The 19,229-nt window shown below is 44.3% G+C and overlaps 1 protein-coding gene and 1 pseudogene across 3 annotated transcripts; one reads left to right on the forward strand and one right to left on the reverse strand.

The window, feature by feature from the left end:
• Positions 1-2,242: 2,242 nt before the first annotated feature.
• LOC148116998 (uncharacterized) lies at positions 2,243-3,031 on the reverse strand (annotated as a pseudogene).
• Positions 3,032-12,816: 9,785 nt separating this feature from the next.
• On the forward strand, positions 12,817-18,699 carry LIAT1 (ligand of ATE1). 3 transcript variants are annotated; one of them, XM_060693246.2, is made up of 3 exons: positions 12,817-12,919; positions 15,306-15,475; positions 18,011-18,699. In XM_060693246.2, the coding sequence occupies exons 2-3, from the start codon at positions 15,337-15,339 to the stop codon at positions 18,526-18,528; spliced, it is 657 nt and encodes a 218-aa protein (XP_060549229.2). In that variant the 5' UTR covers positions 12,817-12,919; positions 15,306-15,336; the 3' UTR covers positions 18,529-18,699. The 3 variants fall into 3 exon arrangements, with proteins under 3 accessions (XP_060549229.2, XP_087739582.1, XP_087739583.1); XM_087883456.1 differs by having other exon boundaries at positions 12,847-12,925; XM_087883457.1 differs by lacking the exon at positions 12,817-12,919 and adding an exon at positions 14,016-14,683.
• The last annotated feature ends 530 nt before the right edge of the window (positions 18,700-19,229 follow it).

Genomic DNA, 19,229 nt, shown 5'->3' on the forward strand with positions numbered 1-19,229 from the left:
TTGGGGCGCTTGGTACCATGTCCAAGAATTTTGCAAAAACACATCAAGAAATTGCAGCTTCCTGCAATAACACCAGCGCAACTGCAAAATGCTGCGCTACTCGGAACATCGTATATTTTAAGAAGATATTTGGTTGATAACCTAGGACGCTGGCAGCAACCCGTATCAACCATTAGCACCAGTCAGTGGTATTTGTGATGCATTTTTAAATGTTCAGTTGATTTAAGTTTCATATTTAATGAATAAAAGAGAAAATAATAATAATATTTCTGCGCTGAGTAGAGGGGAGGACTTAACAAAAAATAATATAAATGCCCCCTTTCCTTTTGAACGTTTTGAGACTAAATATCCTCTCTGTAAAACTGGTTCATGCTTCTAAACTAGAGTTATTCCATCACCAAGCCAAGGTCGAGGCTTCCGGCCTGCTGCGTTCAACCAGGCCTAACCCTGCCAGTTGCCATGGCAACCTTCATCTCTCAAGTGGTCCCCTTCGGTTCCCAGCCAGAGTGATGGACGAGGATGCTCATCCTCCTCAGATAACCTCTTCAAATACCTGGGGGTGGGGATGGGGACCTTTTTTTGTCCCCTTTTGCAACCAATTTATTTTTCTCCACCGAATTACACTGCTCAAAAAAATAAAGGGAACCCAAGCAGAAGACATCCGAGATCTGAATGAATGAAATAGCTTTATTAAATACTTTGTTCTTTACATACAGTAGTTTTGTGGTCCCTTTAGTTGTCCCTTTAGTTGCAGTGTATAAACTACTGTATGTAAAGAACAAAGTATTTAATAAAGCTATTTCATTCATTCAGATCTCGGATGTCTTCTGCTTGGGTTCCCTTTATTTTTTTGAGCAGTATATTTCTGGTATATTTGCGAAGCGTGAACGAGAATTTGGTGTCTTGTGCTAATAAAATCTGATCATTGCTTTACTTTTGAGGTTTTGGGGGGGGGGGTTCTCTTCATTTTAATCTCACAATTGTTCATCGCTGCAAATTACGATATTTTATCTGCAGCTGAGCTTAAAAAGCTGATTTTCTGCTTAGATGGGAGACCACGAAGAGATCCTAGGGTTGTAGGTCGATCTGGATTATAATTTCCCTTTGTTGGATCCTCTACAACAGAGTTCTTCAAACTTGGCAGCTTTAAGACTTGTGCTGGCTGGAGAATTCTGGGAGTTGAAGTCCACAAGTCTTAAAGCTGCCAAGTTTGAAGACCTCTGCTCTACAACAACCCTGTGAGGTAGGCTAGTTGAGGAAGAATGACTGGCCCCAAGTCGTCCAAGGAGTTTGCATGCTGAGATGGACTTGAATCTGGGTCTAACCTCTTCGCCACTCTATTACAGGTAGTCCTTGACTTACAACCATTCGCTTAGTGACCATTTGAAGTTACAACGCACAGAAAAAGGTGATTTATGACCATTTTTCACACTTATGATCGTTGCAGCATCCAAACAGTCACCTGATTTACATTCGGATGCTTGACAAATGACTCACATTTATGATGGCTGCAGTGTCCCGGAATTACGGGATTCCCTTTTGCGACCTTCTGACTAGCAAAGTCAATGGGGGAGCAAGATTCACTTTACAACCGGGTGACTAATTTAACAACCGCAGTGATTCACTTAACAAGTGTGGCAAGAAAAGTCATAAAATGGGGCAAAACTCACTTAACACACATTTCTCACTTAGTAACATTTATTATTATTATTATTATTATTATTATTATTATTATTATTATTATTATTATTAATAATAATAATAATAATAATAATAATAATAATAATAATTTTATTTCTATACCGCCATTCTCCCGAAGGACTCAGGGCGGTGTACAGCCAATTTAAAAACACAAGACACAACAATGATTAAAAATTAAAATAATTAAATAGATTATTTATTTTATTTTATTATTTTATTTTATTTTATTTATTTTATTTTATTTTATTATTTTATTACTTTATTTTATTTTATTTTATTTTATTTTATTTTTATTTATTTATTTATTTATTTATTTATTTATTTATTTATTTATTTATTTATTTATTTATTTATTTATTATTCCAATTTATATACCGCCATTCTCCCAAAAGGACTCAGGGCGGTGTACAGCCAAAAGTAAAAGCACACAAATATAAAATTTAAAAAATGATTTAAAAGCATATTAAATAATTTGGCCCAGCTATTCAAATAAAACACCCGTTTTAAAATTTTAAAAAATTAAATTAAAAAAGTTAAAAGATTAGGCCAGCCCGGCTTGTTGGAATAAAAACGTTTTGAGGGTACGGCGAAAGGTGCACAAGTCGGGAATCCTCCGTATCCCGGGGGGCAGTTCATTCCAGAGGGCAGGTGCCCCCACAGAGAAGGCTCTGCCCCTTGGGGTCGCCAGTCAACATTGTTTGACCGACGGCACCCAGAGGAGCCCCTCTCTGTGGGAGCGTACTGGCCAGTGGGAGGCTATTGGTAGCAGCAGGCAGTCTTGTAAGTACCCAGGTCCTAAGCCATGGAGCACTCTGAAGATGGTAACCAGCACCTTGAATCGCACTTAGAAGACCACCGGAAGCCAGTGCAGCTCGCGCAGGAGAAGTGTTACATGGGAGCGCCATGTCGCTCCCACAATCACCCATGCAGCCGCATTCTGGACCAGTTGGAGCCTCCGGGTGCTCTTCAAGGGGAGCCCCATGTAGAGAGCATTACAGTAGTCCAGGCAGGAAGTGACGAGGGCATGAGTGACCATGTGCAAGGAGTCCCGGTCCAGAAAGGGATGCAACTGGCGAATCAGGTGAAGCTGATAGAAGGCCCCCCTGGCCACAGCCGTCACATGCTCTTCTAAGGACAGCCATGCATCCAGGAGGACACCCAAGTTGCGAGCCCTCTCTGTGGGGGCCAACAACTCTCCCCCAATAGTCAGCGATGGCATCAGCTGGCCATACCGGGACACCAGGAGCCACAGCCACTCAGTCTTGGAAGGGTTGAGTCTGAGCCTGTTCCTCCTCATCCAGATCCGCATGGCCTCCAGGCACCAGGACATCACGTCAAGGGCATCATTGGGGTGATCTGGGGTGAGTGTCATCAGCGTACTGATGGAGCTTCACCCCGAAGCCACGGATGATCTCACCCAGCGGCTTCACATAAATGTTGAACAGAAGGGGCGAGAGGACCGACCCTTGCGGCACCACACAGACAAGGCCCCTCGGGGTTGACCACTGCCCCCCTGCCAACACAGACTGCGACCGGTCAGAGAGGAAGGAGGAGAACCACCACAACACGGTGGCCCCTACCCCTAACCCCTCCAACCGGCGCAGCATGATACCATGGTCAATGGTATCAAAAGCCGCTGAGAGATCTAATAGGACCAGGATAGAGGAACAACCCCTATCCCGAGCCCTCCAGAGATCATCAACCAATGCGACCAATGCCGTTTCCGTGTTGTACCCAGGCCTGAAACCCGATTGGAATGGATCTAGATAGACAGCTTCATCCAGATACTGGGGAAGCTGTCGCGCCACCACACTCTCAACAACCTTTGCCACAAAGCGGAGGTTGGAGACTGGATGATAGTTTGCTAATACAGCCGGGTCCAGGGCAGGCTTCTTGAGGAGGGGCCTCACCACCGCCTCTTTCAAGGCAGTGGGAAGGAAACCCTCACTCAAAGAAGCGTTGATAATCCTCTGGAGCCAGCCTCGTGTAACCTCCCGGGAGGCCAGCACCAACCAGGAGGGACACGGGTCCAATAAACATGTGGCCGCGCTAAGCCTGCCCAAAATCCTGTCCACGTCCTCGGGAGTCACCGGGTCAAACTCCTCCCAGATAACATTCTCAAGACCCGCCTCCATCACCCTGTCTGAACCTACCCAGTCAGAGTCCAAGCCTTCCCGAATCTGAGCGATTTTGTCATGCAGATATTGCACAAAATCCTCAGCCCTACCCTGTAAGGGGTCTTCCCTCACTCCTAGATGGAGCAGGGAGCGGGTCACCCTAAACAGGGTGGCTGGGCGGTTATCTGCAGACGCGATAAGAGCGGAAAAATAGTCAGATTTTGCCGCTCTTATCGCCACTAGGTAGGTCTTAATATGAGACCTCACCAGTGTTCGGTCGGATTCGGAACGGCTGGCCCTCCAACCGCTCTCTAGGCGTCTTTTCCGGCACTTCATTTCCCTCAGCTCCTCGGAAAACCAGGGAGCCACACGGGATCGGCACTGGGTCAGAGGCCGCCAAGGCACGACACGATCCAAAGCACCAGTGGCCGCCCTATCCCAGGCGGCCACCAGGTCTTCAGCCGAGTCGTGAGCCAGAGCCTCAGGGAATGGCCCAAGCTCCATCTGGAATCCATCCGGATCCATCAGGCGCCTGGGGCGGAACCACCTAACCGGTTCCACCTCCCTGCGGCGGGGGGTAGCGGTACGGAAGTCCAGTCGAAGGAGTGAATGATCTGACCATGACAAGGGCTCAATGACTAAGTCCCCTACTTCTAGATCATTCAGCCACTGACCTGAGGGAAAAATCTAGTCCAGAGTGTGTCCCCCCGTGTGGGTAGGGCCATGAACTAACTGGGTCAGGTCCATAGCCGTCATGGAAGCCATGAACTCCCGAGCCGCTTCCAACGTTTCACCGACAGTTGGCAGGTTGAAATCCCCCCATAACCATAAGTCTGGGCGTATCAACCGCCACCCCGGCTATCACATCGAGCAGCTCGGGCAGGGCCACTGCTACGCGGCAGGGAGCCAGGAACGCCATCAGCAGGCCCATCTGAACCCCACGGCCCCACTTCACAAGGAGGGACTCAAATCCAGCTACCTGAGGTACAGTGGCCTCCCTCGGACCAAGATCTTCCTTTATAACAACCGCCCACCCCACCGCCCCTTCTCTGAGCCCTCGGCTCAATTGTGGTCGTAAGTTGAGGACGACCTGTATTTATGAGAGTCCTGGGGTCATGTGATCATCTTTGCAAACTTCTGACAAGCAAAGTTAACAGCCATGTGACTAACTTAAGAACTGCAGTGATTCACTTAACAACGGTGGCAAGAAAGGTCATAAAAAGGGGCAAAACTCACTTAACAACCGACTTCCTTAGCGTTCGAAATTTTGGGCTCAGTTGTGGTCCTAAGTCAGCACCACCTTTTTCGGTGACACCAATACAACAACACACAATTCTGGGAGTTGAAGTCAATTCTTAAAATGGCTCACGTTGAAAACACATTTGTACATCTCTGCTGCCCTCTGGTGGGCAGGTGAATAAAGGCAGCATAGGTAGAGTTTGGGTCTTCTCTTTCCTGACCTTCCTTCCTTCACCAGCTGCTCTTGCTTGCAACTGCCCCACCCAAGTGAAATGCGATATTAGGGCACAAGGAGGTCAAAAAAGTCAAGATGGCGCCTGGGATAGTGCAATGGAAGTGCCACACATTTTTCTCAGGGGCTGTTGGGGGAATTCTCCTCGGCTAGGGGGTTTAAACAGAACTGGGGGCAAGGAGGGAAGCATCTATTGGAGATGCTGCAGTATGCCTCGGGAATGGGGTTGGACTAGATGATCTCCAGCACCCCATCCATTCTGGGAGCAGGAGAATGAGGAAACGCAGCAGGAGATGCTACCTATCTCTGCAATCAGATCGGGAGTTTGTCATAGATGGATTAAAGTTCTCCAGTTGGTATTATCTTAGCTTTCTTCCTTGTTCCTTCTTTTCTCTATATTTGCCCTTCTTCCTTTCTCACCTCCCTCTCTTCCTTTCCTTCTTCCTTTCTTCCTTCCTTCCTTTCTTCCTTCCTTCCTCACTTTCTTTCTTCTTCCTTCATATCCTTCCCTTCCTTCCACCTTCTTCCCGCTCTCTTTTTCCTTCCTTCCTTCCTTCCTCTTTTCTCTGTTCTCCCTCCCTGTTTATCCCTCTCTTTTCCTCTTCAGTTTTCCTTCCTTAGTTTCCTTCTTTCCTTCCTTCCTCTTTTCTCCCACCCTCTGTTTCTCCCTCTTTTCTTCATAACTTTTCCTTCCTTCCTCTTTTTTCCGTTCCCCCTCCATTTCTCCCTCTCTTTTCCTCTTCACTTTTCCTTCCTTCCTTCCTTCCTTCCTTCCTTCCTTCCTTCCTTCCTTCCTTCCCCTCCCTCTGTTTCTCACTCTTTTCTTCTTCACTTTTCCTTCCTTCCTCTTTTTTCCGTTCCCCCTCCATTTCTCCCTCTCTTTTCCTCTTCACTTTTCCTTCCTTCCTTCCTTCCTTCCTTCCTTCCTTCCTTCCTTCCTTCCTTCCCCTCTCTCTGTTTCTCACTCTTTTCCTCTTCACTTTTCCTTCCTTCCTCTTTTCTCCGTTCCCCCTCTATTTCTCCCTCTCTTTTCCTCTTCACTTTTCCTTCCTTCCTTCCTTCCCCTCCCTGTTTCTCACTATTTTCCTCTTCACATTTCCTTCCTTCCTCTTTTCTCCGTTCTCCCTCCCTCTATTTCTCCCTCTCTTTTCCTCTTCACTTTTCCTTCCTTCCTTCCTTCCTTCCTTCCTTCCCCTCCCTCTGTTTCTCACTTTTCCTCTTCACTTTTCCTTCCTTCCTCTTTTCTCCATTCTCCCTCCCTCTATTTCTCCCTCTCTTTTCCTCTTCACTTTTCCTTCCTTCCTTCCCCTCCCTCTGTTTCTCACTTTTCTTCTTCACTTTTCCTTCCTTCCTCTTTTCTCCGTTCCCCCTCCATTTCTCCCTCTTTTCCTCTTCACTTTTCCTTCCTTCCTTCCTTCTTTCCTTCCTTCCCCTCCCTGTTTCTCACTATTTTCCTCTTCACATTTCCTTCCTTCCTCTTTTCTCCGTTCTCCCTCCCTCTATTTCTCCCTCTCTTTTCCTCTTCACTTTTCCTTCCTTCCTTCCCCTCTCTCTGTTTCTCACTTTTCTTCTTCACTTTTCCTTCCTTCCTGTTTTCTCCGTTCCCCCTCCATTTCTCCCTCTCTTTTCCTCTTCACTTTTCCTTCCTTCCTTCCTTCCTTCCTTCTTTCCCCTCCCTGTTTCTCACTCTTTTCTTCACTTTTCCTTCCTTCCTCTTTTCTCCGTTCTCCCTCCCTCTATTTCTCCCTCTTTTCCTCTTCACTTTTCCTTCCTTCCTTCCTTCTTTCCTTCCTTCCCCTCCCTGTTTCTCACTATTTTCCTCTTCACATTTCCTTCCTTCCTCTTTTCTCCGTTCTCCCTCCCTCTATTTCTCCCTCTCTTTTCCTCTTCACTTTTCCTTCCTTCCTTCCCCTCCCTCTGTTTCTCACTTTTCTTCTTCACTTTTCCTTCCTTCCTGTTTTCTCCGTTCCCCCTCCATTTCTCCCTCTTTTCCTCTTCACTTTTCCTTCCTTCCTTCTTTCCTTCCTTCCCCTCCCTGTTTCTCACTCTTTTCCTCTTCACTTTTCCTTCCTTCCTCTTTTCTCCGTTCTCCCTCCCTCTTTTTCTCTTTTCCTCTTCACTTTTCCTTCCTTCCTTCCCCTCCCTCTGTTTCTCACTTTTCTTCTTCACTTTTCCTTCCTTCCTGTTTTCTCCATTCCCCCTCCATTTCTCCCTCTCTTTTCCTCTTCACTTTTCCTTCCTTCCTTCCTTCCTTCCTTCCTTCCTTCCTTCCTTCCTTCCTTCCTTCCTTCCTTCTTTCCCCTCCCTCTGTTTCTCCCTCTTTTCCTCTTCACTTTTCCTTCCTTCCTCTTTTCTCCGTTCTCCCTCCCTCTATTTCTCCCTCTTTTCCTCTTCACTTTTCCTTCCTTCCTTCTCCCTTCCTTCTTCCCTCCCTCCCTCGCTGAGCTCCTCATCTGAACCACACAGATGCAGAGGATGGCAGCAGGATACAACAGAAAGCTCTCACTCAGCAGCACCCAGTTGACCTTTGCAAACTAAATCTGGTAACCTCGCCTGCCCACTCGGGTTCTTGCCCGGCTCCCAAGTTCCAACCCTTCAGACGTGTCCTAAATTCTCAAGCTATGATCTTTTCCCCTCAGTCTCTTCGCATTGCTAAGGTCCCAGCCTCTCCTGCGCGGCTCTGCTGCCCTCTAGCGGCAGTTGCAATTTTCGAAGCAGAGCTAGAATGCGCCTCGCTCGAATTCGGAAAACCGGCGGTGGAGAAAATCTACCCCACGGAGCCCGGGCATTAGCCCCTCTTCCGGAATTGGAGTGTAGGAAGTTAGCACCCACCCCTTTCCTAGAGGAATGAAATATTTTGGGAAATATTAAAAAGGCAGAAATATTATGTTTCCCTGGATGAGAAATGGAGAAGTATGTTTTAAATACTCCTTACGCACGGTCCCTCATGCCCTTGTCACTTCCCGCCAGGACTATTGTAACGCTCTCTACATGGGGCTCCCCTTGAGGAGCACCCGGAGGCTCCAACTGGCGCAGAGTGTGGCCGCACGGGTGGTTATGGGAGCAACATGGCGCTCTCATGTGACACCTCTCCTGCGTGAGCTGCACTGGCTCCCGGTGGTCTTCCGGGTGCACTTCAAGGTTTTGGTTACCACCTTTAGAGCGCTCCATGGCTTAGGACCTGGTTACCTACGGGACCGCCTACTACCACCAATAGCCTCCCACCGGCCGGTATGCTCTCATAGAGAGGGGCTCCTCCAGGTGCCGTCAGCCAAACAATGTCGACTGGCGGCCCCTAGGGGGAGAGCCTTCTCTGTGGGGGCACTTACTATCTGGAACGAGGTCCCCCCAGAGATACGGAAGATCCCGGATCTGCGCACCTTCCGTCGCGCTTTCAAGACCTTTTTATTCCATCAGGCGGGCCTGGCCTAATCTTTTCCCTCTTTTTAATTATATAAATTTTAATCAGTTTTTAAATGATTGGGGTGTTTTAATCTGTCTGGGCCAAATTGTCTAATTCGATTTTGTATTTATTTATTTATTTATTTATTTATTTATTTATTTATTTATTTATTTATTATTCAAATTTCTATACCGCCCTTCTCCTTTCGGACTCAGGGCGGTGAACAGCCAAAATAAAACATTTATACATAAAGTACGATTAAAAATAGATTTAAAATAATTAAATTTGGCCCATAGTTTAAAATTTATCAATTTAAAATCCATATCAAAATTTAAAATCAACCATAAAATCATAAAATCAAGAGAGACCGGCTAACTGGTATTTAGTTTTTGTATTTATGTATTTTTACTGTTTTGGCTGTTCACCGCCCTGGTCCTTCGGGAGTAGGGCGGTATATTTATTTCTTTTATTTATTTATTTGTTTAAATTTCTATACCGCCCTACTCCCGAAGGACTCAGGGCAGTGAACAACCACAGGATAAAACAAATAAATACAAAAATTTAAAATAGAATAAAAACGAATTAAATAATTTGGCTGAATCAAATAAAGATAAAGAAAGATAAAGATAAAGACGAAGCAGCTCCCATCTTCCTGCCCCCACCCTTTGTCAAGGGGCCAGAGGCAGAAACTCAATCTTTGTCAATGGACCATCATCTGCAACACAATAGGACCCATCTAGCAACAGAAACTCACCGCATGGCACCTGGGAAGATTACATCAGCCAGCAAGGCTAGCTAAGACCCCCACCCCCTGGGAGTCTGACAACCAATCAGGATACTCTTTCGGGGCCCCAGGAAGTTCAAAGCCAGAGAGGGTATAAAACCCGGGGACTCACTGCATCTTGCCCCCTTTTCTGTTCAGGAACTCAAGCCGTGTGATCCTGTCCACCATTAAACCATCTTTCCAAGCAGTCTCCATGTTTCCAGTGTCTTTTTCCCCACTTGGAGCTGAACCCAGAAGGAGATTTCTTGCTACAGGAGAGAACACAGGTTCTAGCGATCCGTGGTCCACATTCCTCTGCCTTGCGAGCTGCAAGCTTGGAAGCTGCATTCACACAACTCGATAGGCGTGCAAGGTGCAAGCTTGGAAGCTGCGTTCACACACGATTTGCTAGGCTAGCATAGGGTTGGCTAGTTCGTGATTTGTGCAAATGGAGGCAAGGCGGTAAATTGAATAACTGGGTGTGCAACGATGGAAAGCAGTATGCCTCAATAGAAGGTTACAAGAAACTCCTAGGCAAATGTGGTTTGTTTGTGTGTATACACACACAGGCATGGATTTCTTGCCTGTTCTGCATTTAAGACTTTGGACATCAGCTTGCTAGCTACTTGCAACACGTTTGTGGTTACAAATCAGCTTATTAAATTTCATGAGTGGTTACATTCCCATGCTATTGTAGGACACACACACACACACAAATGAAATGTTTTTGGGAATATTAAAAGAGGCCGAATATTATATTTCCCCAAAGGAGAAAGGGAGAAACGTGTTCTTAAAGGCAGAAGGCAGCCTCAATAGCCTCCAGCAGATGCCTGAAGTCTAGAAATGGATATTTTGTGCCTATTAAGAAAGACTGGGCCAATCTATTCACAAACAAAACACCTTCAGCTCCAGTGATGGGATTAAAATTTACAGCCCCCCCCTCAAATGCAAAGAACAGGACATGATTTCTAGGAAATAATAGGATTAACCCACCACCATTAGAATAGCAAAAGACACAAGGCTCACTGCATTGCCCAACCCCCCTGGAGCATCTCAGAACCCTATAACAATCTATGTACTCCTCAAACCAATTTGTCAGCTGTCCCAGAACTACATGCTGTGGTTGGCACTGCTCATCAATAAACAGAGTCCTTCCTTCCATGCGGCCTCCATTTTATTTCTAGCACCTTTCTTCCCAGCTTGGAACCGGGCCTGATTTTTCTTCGAGCACTATGTTAATCCTGATTTATTCAAATGCAGGTTTGAGTGTCCCCTTCAGCATAAACCCATCCCAGAGCCTGACTGCGCAGCAGCTGAGCTAAAATATTGGTGGCACAATCAATTTTATATGATGAAAAACACGAGGATTGAAAGGATCCTAGAGCTCACTTAGTCTAACCCTGGGCCCAACAGAAGAATGTGTAGTTCATGGACCAAAATTCTCATTGCTAAGCAAGACAGTTGTGAAGTGAATTTTGACTCGTTTTACGATCTTTCTTGTCGCGGTTGTTAAGTGAATCACTGCAGTTGTTAAGTTAGTGACATGGTCGTTAAATGAATCTGGCCTTCCCCATTGACTTCGCTTGTCAGAAGGCCACAAAAAAGGGATCACATAACCGCGGGGACACTGTAACCGTCATAAATATGAGCCGGTTGCTTAAGCATCCGAATTTCGATCGCAGGACCATGGGATGATGTAACGGTCATAAGTATGAAAAATGGTTGTAAATTACTATTTTCAGCGCCACTCTTAACTTTGAACGGTCACTTTGAACGAATGGTTGTAAGCCGAGGACTGCCTGTAAGGTGGAGCTCAAGGCTCAGATTGCCGGCTGGGGAATTCTGGGAGTTGGGAGTCCGCCATCAGAAATCTGTCCAAAGAAAGTTGAGAAATGCTGGCTTAATATCGGTTAGCCTCTCAATGCCGGACCAATCAGCTCCCGCCCTGCTTTGTTTAGCTTTTCCAGGCCTTCTGAGTTTAATAATAAATAATAAGTATACGCATTGCACATCCAAATACCACAGACCTAGATAAAATGGTAAGATACGCAGATTTATTAGACACAAAAGGAGAATTAAAATCAATACAAGATTTGAAAAAACAAGGAATAAATTTGGAATGGTGGCCATATTTACAAATCAAAACTAGATTTTAAAAAGATAAAGAACAATTTGGCATAAACAGGAAACAATTGGAATTAGATAAATTAATATTAGGATCGGGAAGAAAAATGATTACAAATATCTATAATTACTTATTAGGATACAAATTGGAAGAAGAAACAGTAAAGGAAACAATGATAAGTTGGGCTAGGAATTTTGGACATAACATAGAATTGGATAAATGGGAAAAATTGTGGGAGAGAAATTACAAATTGACCATGGCAGTATCATACAAAGAAAACAGCTATAAAATGTTTTATAGGTGGCATTTAGCATCAGCGAGACTGGCAAAAATGTACCCCAAATTATCACCCCAATGTTGGAGATGTGATCACAAACTAGGGACATACTACCACATGTGGTGGATGTGCCGTAAGGTGAGGAAATTTTGGTATAAAATTAAAGGGTGGTTGGAAGAGATTACACTCCAAAAGATAGATTTTAAACCAGAGATGTTCCTCCTAGGAATGATTGATAGAAAAAATGGAAAAAAGTCTCTCTTATATTATATTGCATATTCTAACGGCGGCCAGAATTACTCTAGCACAAATGTGGAAGTCGACCAATACACCATCGGAAGAAACAATAATAAAGAAAATCCTCGAATGCGCCAAAATGGATAAATTAACGATGGAGACCAAAGAAAGAGAAGACTCGGATTATTATAAAGTGTGGAATAGGCTTTATACATGATTGGAAAACAGAAATCAAATTAAGAAATAAGAATATAAAGTGAAATTAGATATTAACATACTGGATATAAATGTAAATAATGATCCCGCTGACAAAACAGTTAATTATGAATATTTAAAAATAAAGAGAAGGAGCGGGAGGATAAAAGCTAAGAGTAAAGACAAAAGTCGATGCAGAAAGTTGTAAAATTGTATATATCTGTTGTTAGTGTTGTATTTTAACGTCTGGTATACATGTGTTTTTGTTTTTGTCTCTTGATTTCTTTTGCTATTGTGTGTTTGGTTTTAAAATGTAAAATACTCAATAAAATTTATTTTTTTAAAAAAAGTATACGCATTGCACGCGATTGCACGCGTGTCCTTCCTCGTGCAAATCCCCGGGCTTCGTGGCTTCTCTCTGCTGGGACTATTTTTCCGTCAGTTCCCACCGCGCGGATGGACTCTCTGGAGGGCGGTTTCCAAGCGGGAGGCCGCACCGTTGCCGTGGAGACGCGTCGCCGTGGAGACGCGCCAACCCACCGACAGGCGGCGAAAGAACGCTGCGCCGGTGGAGGAAGAAGAAGCCGAGAGGAGGGGGAGAGAGGGGGGCGGACGTCCCCCTCCCCGCGCGTGCGTGCAATTCCCGCGGGTGGGGGGGAGGGGGAGAGGGAGGGGGATCCTGGGGAGACCCTGAGGGGGGAGGGGAAGGAAGTGGGGGACAGAGGAGGGGGAGGGGTGGTCCCCAAAATCTTCAAGGGGGGAGGAGAGGCGCCCCCTCCCCTCTTAGGGTGGGGGGGAGGGAGCCATTGTGCTTTTTAATCAATAAGGTAATCAATAAAATGTAATTAAAAAGCTGACCAATGAATAAAAGTAACAAACAAATAATGAAGGTTTCATGAAAGCAATCAATAAAATACAGATTTTGATAGCATCTTCTATGAGCCCATTCAGTATTCATTTTAAATGTTACATAGTATTAATTAATAAATATTAATTAATAATACTATAATCATAGCTTGTTTTTATTTGTTAAGTTTTAAATGTATTAAACATTCATCTCTTTACTACTTTTGCTAAGTAATAAAGGGATGAATGTTTAATAAATTTAAAATGTAAGAAGTAAAAACAAGCTGCTATTAGCGATAATATTTTTTAATTAATACTATGTAACATTTAAAATGAATACTAAATGGGCTCATAGAATATGAGGACCCAGATTGTTGGGGAGCAAGGCGCTAACACTGCAAATGGCTTAGAGAGGGGTTGTGAAGCAGTATATAAGTCTTAAGGGCTATTGCTATTTTATCATAATGTATAATTTGGTTATACATTTTAAAACTAAACAATAGCCAAGCTCTCTGGGCAGTTTACAGTGGAAGGAAGAAAAGGAAGGGAAGGGAAGGGAAGGAAGGAAGGAAGGAATAGAGAGGGAGGGAAAAGGGGAAGGAAGGAAAAAAGAAAAGGAAGGAGGAAGCAAGGAGAGGAGGGAGAGAAGAATGAAAGGGAAGGAAGGAAAAAAGAAAAGGAAGCAGGAAGGAAGGAGAAAGGAAGGAAGGAAAAGGGAGGGAGAGAAGAATGAAAGGGAAGGAAGGGAAAAAAAAGCAGGAAGGAAGGAAGGAAAAGGAAGGGAGTGAGAAGAATGAAAGGGAAGGAAGGAAAAAAGGGAAGGAGGAAGGAAGAAAGGGAAAAGGGAGAAGAATGAAAGGGAAGGAAGGAAAAAAGAAAAGGGGAAGCAGGAAGGAAGGAGGAAGGAAGGAAAAAGAAGGGAGGGAGAGAAGAATGAAAGGGAAGGAAGGAAAAAAGGGAAGGAAGCAAGGAGAAAAAGGAAGGAAAGGAAGGAAAAGGAGGGGAAAAAGAGATTAAGGCAGCCAGGAAAATGGAAAGCATGGAGGGGATAAATAGAAAGGGAGGGAAGAGAGGAAGAAAAGAAAAAAAATGAACAAAAATAGAAAAAAAATGAAAAATGAAAGAAATCCATTTGAGTTTACTGGGTTTTACTACCCAGTAAAACCAAATTTAAAAAAAAATAAAGACACTAGGCAAATCTAGCCACTTCAAGACAGGCACCTAAAAGCTAAAACCTTAAAAACTTAAATCTGAATTAAAATGCCATTTTAAAAAAGAAAGCATGGGGGAATTGAAAAGCCTTCAGCCGGCAACGAAAGGGTGCTAGTGTTGGGGACCAGGCAGGCCTCTTTGGGGAGAAACGCCTATCCATCCCATCCTCAGCCCCAGAGAGTTGTTGTGCATAACCGCTGGCTATACAGACCAGTCACCAAGCATCTGAATTTTGGTGGTTAAGGGGATGCTACAAAGGTCATAAGTGTGAAAAACGGTCATAAGTCACTTTTTTCAGTGCCGACGTAACTTTGAACGGTCGCTAAGTGGACTGCTGTAAGTGAAGGACTACTTTATAATAGCAACAGGGAGAAAGTCAGCTAGTTGGTGGTTTCGGGGTGCTTTGCCAACCCACTCTGCATAGTTACTCCGTTCTTATGTGATTTTTTAACTTAATGGGATTCAGGATGGATTTGATTTAAATTGAGTCGATTTAAATCATGATTTAAATCACTAGTAAAAAGACTTGATTTAAATCAACTCGATTTAAATCATAATTTTTAAAGAGCAACTGTCATTCTGCTACTCCTTTGACTCACCGATAGTCCCAGTGTTGCAGAATATACAGCCTCGTGCTACATAACTAAGCTCCATTTCATGCTGAATAACTAAATTATTTGTTATCTTAAATAGAAAACGATTTTACGATAGATGTTTACTCCAAAAGTTTTTTATTAAAATAAATTCGATAAAAATAAAAAAAATCTGATTTAAATAAAAAAATCCGATTTAAATAAAAAAAATCAGATTTTTTCAATTTTTTTTAAAAAAATCATTGATTTTTATCCACCCTGATGGGATTTGACACCCCATTCCTTTAAAGCGTGGGGCTGCAGCGCCAGAATTGTGAGAAAGGAAAATAACCACACATATATTTTTGTGTTTGTCTTGGGTTCAGGCTCAGCGGGCGACAACGGTTTCCCGGAAGGATGGAGACGAGCCGGCAGGATGCCATGTCTGATGGGGAGGGAGCGAAAGGCGGCAAGCTGACAGCAAAATTGCCCCCTTCGCCCAGTAAGAAGAAAGTCAGCAAGAAAAAGAAGAAAAAGAAAACCGTTCCAGGCCCTGGTGGGTAGCTATATAGAATCTAAGTGATGTTTCAGTCGTTATAGCAGTCTTCCGATATTTGAGGGGCTGCCCCAAAGAAGAGGGGGTTCACCTATTTTCCAAAGCACTTGAAGGCCAGACAAGGAATAATGGATGGAAGCTAATCAAGGAGAGACAACCTGGAATTAAGGAGAAATTTCCTAACAGTGAGAAAAATTAACCAGTGGAACAGCTTGCCACCAGAAGTTGTAGGTACTCCAATACTGGAGGCTTTTAAGAAGAAATTGGACAGCCACTGGTCTGAAATGGTATAGTGTTTCCTGCTTGAGCAGGGGGTTGGACTAGAAGACCTCCAAGGTCCCTTCTAACCCTATTATTCTGTTATTCTGAAGGGGCTATTAGCAATCCCATTTTTTAGCTCAGCAACCTCTAGGATTCTCACAGAGTCGGTGGCTGTACTAACTGCATGGCAGGAAGAGGTAGGCCTCGACTTAGGACCACTGTGGAGCCCAAAATTTCCATTGCTAAGCAAGACCGTTTTGAAGTGAGTTTTGCTCCATTTTACGACCTTCTTGCCAGATCTGTTAAATGAATCCCTGTAGTTGTTAAGTGAGCAATATGGTTATTGAGTGAATCTGGCTTGCCCATTGACTTTGCTTGTCAGAAGGTTGCAAAAAGGGGATCACGACCATCCCGGAACACTGTAACCATCATAAATATGAGTCATCCAAACATCTGAATTTTGATCACGCGATCCTGGGGATGCTGCAATGGTCGTAATTGTGAAAAATTGTCATAAGTCATTTTTTTCAGTAACTTCAAACGGTCACTAAACGAACGGTAGTAAGTCAAGAACTACCTGTAATTCAATAATCGGGGACTGAGGGAAATTTATCATGGAAGCTCACAGATCAGGGGTGAAATGCTCCCGGTTCGGACTGGATCGCCCGATCCGGTAGCGATGGCGGGTGGTTCAGAGAACTGGTAGCAAAAATCCTTGTGCTCCCCCCCCCATGCCCAGCTGAGCCACGCGATCATCAGAGGCTGTTTTTTTTTTACTTTTAAAAATATTTTTTCTACAACCTCTTCGGCCGAAAAAATGCTTTTAAAAGTTAAAAAAAAGGCCTCTGACGATTGCGCTGCTCAGCTGGGATCGTCAGAGGCTTCTAAAAGCATCTTTTTCTGCAACCTCTTAAGGTTGTAGAAAAAATGCTTTTAAAAGTAAAAAAAAAAGTTGGCCATGCCCACCCAGTCACATTACCCCACCACCACCAAGCCACACCCACAGAACCGGTAGTAACAAATTTTAGATTTCACTCCTGTCACAGATCCATCCCTTTGGCATGACAAGGATGGTCCGGAGGGATTCCTACGGGCTCTGGAAATTGATGGTTGGCCTGGGTGATAAGGGAAAAGGATACCATCGAAATACAGGTACTCCTCCACTTATGACCACAATTGAACCCAAAATTTATATTGCTAAGCAAGACAGTTTGTTAAGATATTTAAATTTAGTAGCTGGAACAGTGGGGTTGTGAGCCATAACATACAACTGTGGTTGATTAGTTGGAGAGTGCTGGCTCCTGCGTGAGGCAACCTGTGCTGCGATTGGTTGCTGTGGATGTAAAGGGGGAGTTTCCCTTTTTTCCCGCCTTTTTCTTCTGTGTGCCCTTTTGTGCTCTGTGATTTACCTCAGGATGCTCCTGCTGTGTGGATTTACCTCAGGATGCTCCTGCCTTGATTTACCTCAGGATGCTCCTGCTGTGTAGATTTACATCAGGATGTTCCTGCTGTGTTGATTTGTCAGGATGCTCCTGCTGTGTGGATTTACTTCAGGATGCTCCTGCCTTGATTTACCTCATGATGCTCTTGCTGTGTAGATTTACCCCATGATGCTCCTGCTGTGTTGATTTACATCAGGATGTTTCTGCTGTGTTGATTTATGTCAGGATGCTCCTGCTGTGTGGATTTACCTCAGGATGCTCCTTCTGTATTGATTTACCTCAGGATGCTCCTGTTGTGTAGATTTACCCCATGATGCTCCTGTTGTTTAGATTTACCTCAGGATGCTCCTGCTGTGTTGATTTACCTCAGGATGTTCCTGCTATCTGGATTTACCTCAGGATGTTCCTGCTGTTTGGATTTACCTCAGGATGCTCCTGCCTTATTGATTTACCTCAGGATGCTCCTGCTCTGTCTTAAGGATGCTCCTAGTTTGCTGTGTATGCAGTTGTAAAATATATTTATTTACATAAAAATACAAGTACATGTCAGCGCCTCTGACTCCATTTGGATACCGGTTGCGAAATTCCCTGACATGGTTGTATATTAGGGTGTAACATTCAACTCTGAGCGAATAAAACAAAATAAAAGTACCACAGTGATTTGCTTAAAAGCCATGCCAAAAATGGTAAAATTGGGCAGAATTGACTTAACATCCATCTTACTTAGCAGTGTAAATTTTGGTCCCACTTGTGGTCGTAAGTCAAGGACCCCCTGTCCTATAAAAATTCAAAATTGCTCACTTTTGATTTTGATTTTTTTTAAAAAAAACAGACAAACATTCCAGCCAAGTCAAGAAAAAATCCATTTTTGCCATATTTCCACTGGATCTGCTGCAGCGCTGGAAGTGCGACGGGACCCCGCAGGAAGGTCACAGCAGGCGAGGATCAGGCAAAGCCACCAGGAACTCGCTCTCGGCCTGCTCGTCGTCCACTTCGATCTCAACCCCAGGAGACGCCGTCCTGCCCAACGAGAGCCTTCGCTGGGACGGCGTTTTGGACGACCCCGAAGCCGAAGAGGAAAGGCTGTGCAACTATCGGTTAAGCCGAAGAAAACGCTATGGCGAATTCTTGCAGCAAAACCCCCTGTTGGACTCGCCTTTTCCGTGCCAGCAGCTGCCGGATCTGGATAAAGTCCCTGAGGCAGAGAAAGAGCGTTCCTTACACAAGAGTAAATCATCCTCCCTCATGGCCACCAAAAACAAAAGGCGTCCAAATTCAAAGCAAGGTAGCAAAACCCCAAAGAAGCAGCCAACAACGTTGCCATCCAGTAAATCTCAGGGAGTTCTGTGAAACGCTCCGAATTTGAGCACAATTTTTGTATTTTTATGGCCAAAGCACGAGATCAGAATTCTTATTAATAATATATTTTTTTTGCCTGTGGGGGGTATCACAATGATCCAGGTGTATTTTTCAGTTTTTGCAAATTGTGTGTTGGAGAATAAAACGCTGTGTTTGACAGTCGCACCTGCCCTGTGTTTGCATAAATTGTGCGCGAGGGGAGGAAGGGGGAGCGTGTGAAATTCATACAAAAGGGATATTCTTCACAGGTGTGTTCAGGATGGCAAACAGGTTGGCAGGACCTGAACGAACAGAAATTTATTTGCATAAATAGAGCAAGAGATAAGATCCAAGGGCTCGGGTGCGTTATTTTTTATTTTTCAAAAACGCAAATACGATACTTCCTGGAATGATAATACATTAATCCTCAACTTTTGACCACAACTGAGCCCAAAATTTCCATTGCTAAGCAAGACCGTCGTTAGGTGAGTTTTCCCCCATTTTACGACACTTCTTGCCAGATGTTAAATGAATCACTGCAGTTATTAAGTTAGTAACACAGTGGTTAAGAGAAGCCGGCTTTCCCATTGACTTGGCCTGTCAGTAGGTCACAAAAGGGGATCACGTGACCCCCGGACACTGCAGCCGTCCCAAATATGAACCAAGTTGCCAAGAATTTTGATCATGTGACCGAGGTGATGCTGCAACGGCCA

Source organism: Pantherophis guttatus, chromosome 1 (genome assembly GCF_059756535.1).
Source record: "Pantherophis guttatus breed Tessera chromosome 1, ASM5975653v1, whole genome shotgun sequence".
NCBI lineage: Eukaryota > Metazoa > Chordata > Lepidosauria > Squamata > Colubridae > Pantherophis > Pantherophis guttatus.